Source organism: Oratosquilla oratoria, chromosome 40 (genome assembly GCF_046742065.1).
Source record: "Oratosquilla oratoria isolate Oo_2021 chromosome 40, ASM4674206v1, whole genome shotgun sequence".
Lineage (NCBI taxonomy): Eukaryota > Metazoa > Arthropoda > Malacostraca > Stomatopoda > Squillidae > Oratosquilla > Oratosquilla oratoria.
In genome coordinates, this window is record NC_134816.1 from 19578717 (window position 1) to 19581808 (window position 3092).

Sequence of the window (3092 nt, forward strand, 5' to 3'; positions counted from 1 at the left end):
TTAATGTATATATGTATATGTATTATGGTATTATATTATGTAAATATGTATTTTATGTTTATATATACTTATGTATATATGTATATGCTATATATATTAATTATGTATCTAAGTATATGTTTATATATATAATTATGTATATAATGTATATGCTTATATAGAATATATTATGTATATACTGTATATTTATATATATTGTTAGTTATGGATAGTACGTATATATATATAATTGTATTATGTATATATATATAATGTATATACTGTAGTATCAGTATATATAATGGATATATGTATATATATACTATAATGTTACTATAGTGTATATATATATATTATGAATATATGTATATATATAATGTATTTATGTATATGTACTATATATATTGTATATCTGTGTATATATTATATATATATTATGTATATATTGGATATGAATATTGTATATGATGTATATATGTCTATGTATATATATATATTATTGTTTCATATGTATATGTATATATATATTTTGTATATATGTATATGTATTATATAGATATTATGTATATATTGTATTTGTCTAATTTATACTATTATGTATATATGTATTGTATATATAGTATACTATATCATGTAATATATGTATAGATTTTTAATGTATATGTATATTTATATAATGTATTTTATCGTATATATATATATTATGTATATATGTAATAGTATAAATACTATTTATGAATATATTAGTTTATATATAATGTATATATGTATACTGATTATATATAATTGTAATATATTTGGTTATATATTATATCTATTATGTCTATATGTGTATAGATAGATATATTATGTATCTATGTATATGTATATATATTTATTATGTTTATATGTATATATATATTATTCTAGTATATAAGTATATATCTATATATAAGTATGATGTTATATATATATATATTTTGTATATATGTTCATATATCTCTTATGTTTATCTGTATATAATGTATTATGTATCTAAGCAAATAAATATTATGTATATATTTATATTAATATTATGTATATATGTATATGTTATCTGTATTATATCTATTGTGATTTTGTATATCTATATATTGTGTATATGTACTATATATATATTGTGTATCTGTATATATTTATATTGTGTCATACTGTATATATCATATATATTGTGTATATGTTATTATATATATATATTGTGTATATGTATACTTATATAATGTGTCTATGTATTTATTATATATATTGTGTATATGTATTATATTATATTATGTATCGTGTATATATTATATTATGTATCTGTATTATATATATATTATGTATCTGTATATACATTATATTATGTCTATGTATATACTTATATATTATATATATAACTCTATACCTATATATAAATTTATGTATGTGTATAAATATCGGTTATATATATTTATATATCACTATATATATATATTATATATATATATAATCTATATATATCTAATGTATGTATAACTACCGGGTATTATATATATATAAATATATAATAAAATGTAATGTATATATGTATGTATGTTGTATATGTATATATGTTGTATATATTGTATAAGTATATATTGTATATGTATGTATGTATATGTTTATTATATTATGTATAGTGTATATATATGTATAATGTCATCTCATATTATTGTATATGTATATATATTATGTATATGTATATACAGTATATTATGTTTATGTATATATATTATGTATATGTGTATACATGTATATGTATCTGTTTATATATATATATGTATCTATATATTATGTATGAGATAATGTATAGGTATATATTATTTAAAAAAAAAAAAAATGTATATGTATAAGTATATATATGAATATGTAATATCTATATATTAGGTATATATATGGTATCGGCTATGTATATATATCTTATGTACTATATATATATGTATGTGTATATATATGTGTATATATATGTATGGACTTATTTGTAATAAGGGATGTATATTAAGTATCATGGATATATATTATGTAATGCTATCCTATAGTATGTCTCGTACTATATATTAAGGTATATGTATATATAATGTATATATTTCATATTATATATATATCTTGTCAATAGTATTCTATGATATATATAGGTTATGTATATTGTGTTATATTATATTATGTACTGTTAGTATTATATATTTTGTATATGTATATATATTATGATCTGTATCTTACATTATGTACATGTACATAACTCTATGTATATGTTACATATGTATATGTATATATATGCTACATATTTTTGTATACCCACACACTCACACATATATATAAATATATTATATAGATATATATATATATATATATATATATAAATGTATGTGTGTGTGTGTATTTTTTATCAACCACAATACACTTTAATTCTAAGCCATCAACATCGAGGGACAATCTTGGAGGCCAGCATGTAGAAAGTGAAACGTGGTACGGCCAAGGACGCGAAGCTGGGCTAGTACATGACAGGTGTGTTAGTAACTTAGCCACGCTTGTCACGTGCTAGCCCAGGTTCGAGTCTTTGGCCGTACCACGCTTCAATTTCTTTATGCTGGCCTTCACGAGTGTCCCTTCATGTTTATGGCTTAGAATTAAAGTGTATTGTGGTTGATAAAAATGTATATCTGTGCACTGTGACCCATTTAGTGTTGTACATATGTGTATATATATATATATATATATATATATGTCTATACACACATGTATATATATAAATATAATAAAATATATACATACACACACACGCATGTATATATATATATATATATATGTGTGTGTGTGTGTGTGTGTGTATGCATATGCATATATGTGTATATAAATATATACAAATATACTTCCAGAAACCACTTGGAAAAAATGAAATGAATACCGAACGTTTTCGTCTATTCAAGACATCATCAGGGTACAAAGAATACAGAAAATGACCAAATATCGTAATATGTACATACCTGTAGATGGTTTTGAATATACGTTCGGTATTCATTTCTTTTATTTTCCAAGTGGTTTCTGCAGGTATTGTTGTCACGTGTGCTTAGTGATTTAATTTGCATATACATATGTAT

At 20.0% G+C, this 3092-nt stretch overlaps 1 protein-coding gene across 1 annotated transcript in view; it reads left to right on the forward strand.

The window, feature by feature from the left end:
* Window positions 1-3092, forward strand: part of LOC143020488 (proclotting enzyme-like) — a 42466-nt gene that overhangs the window by 19385 nt on the left and 19989 nt on the right. Inside the window, exon 3 of the mRNA XM_076176913.1 lies at window positions 2408-2499. Coding sequence (XP_076033028.1) covers window positions 2408-2499 — 92 coding nt within the window. The remainder of the gene's footprint in view (window positions 1-2407; window positions 2500-3092) is intronic.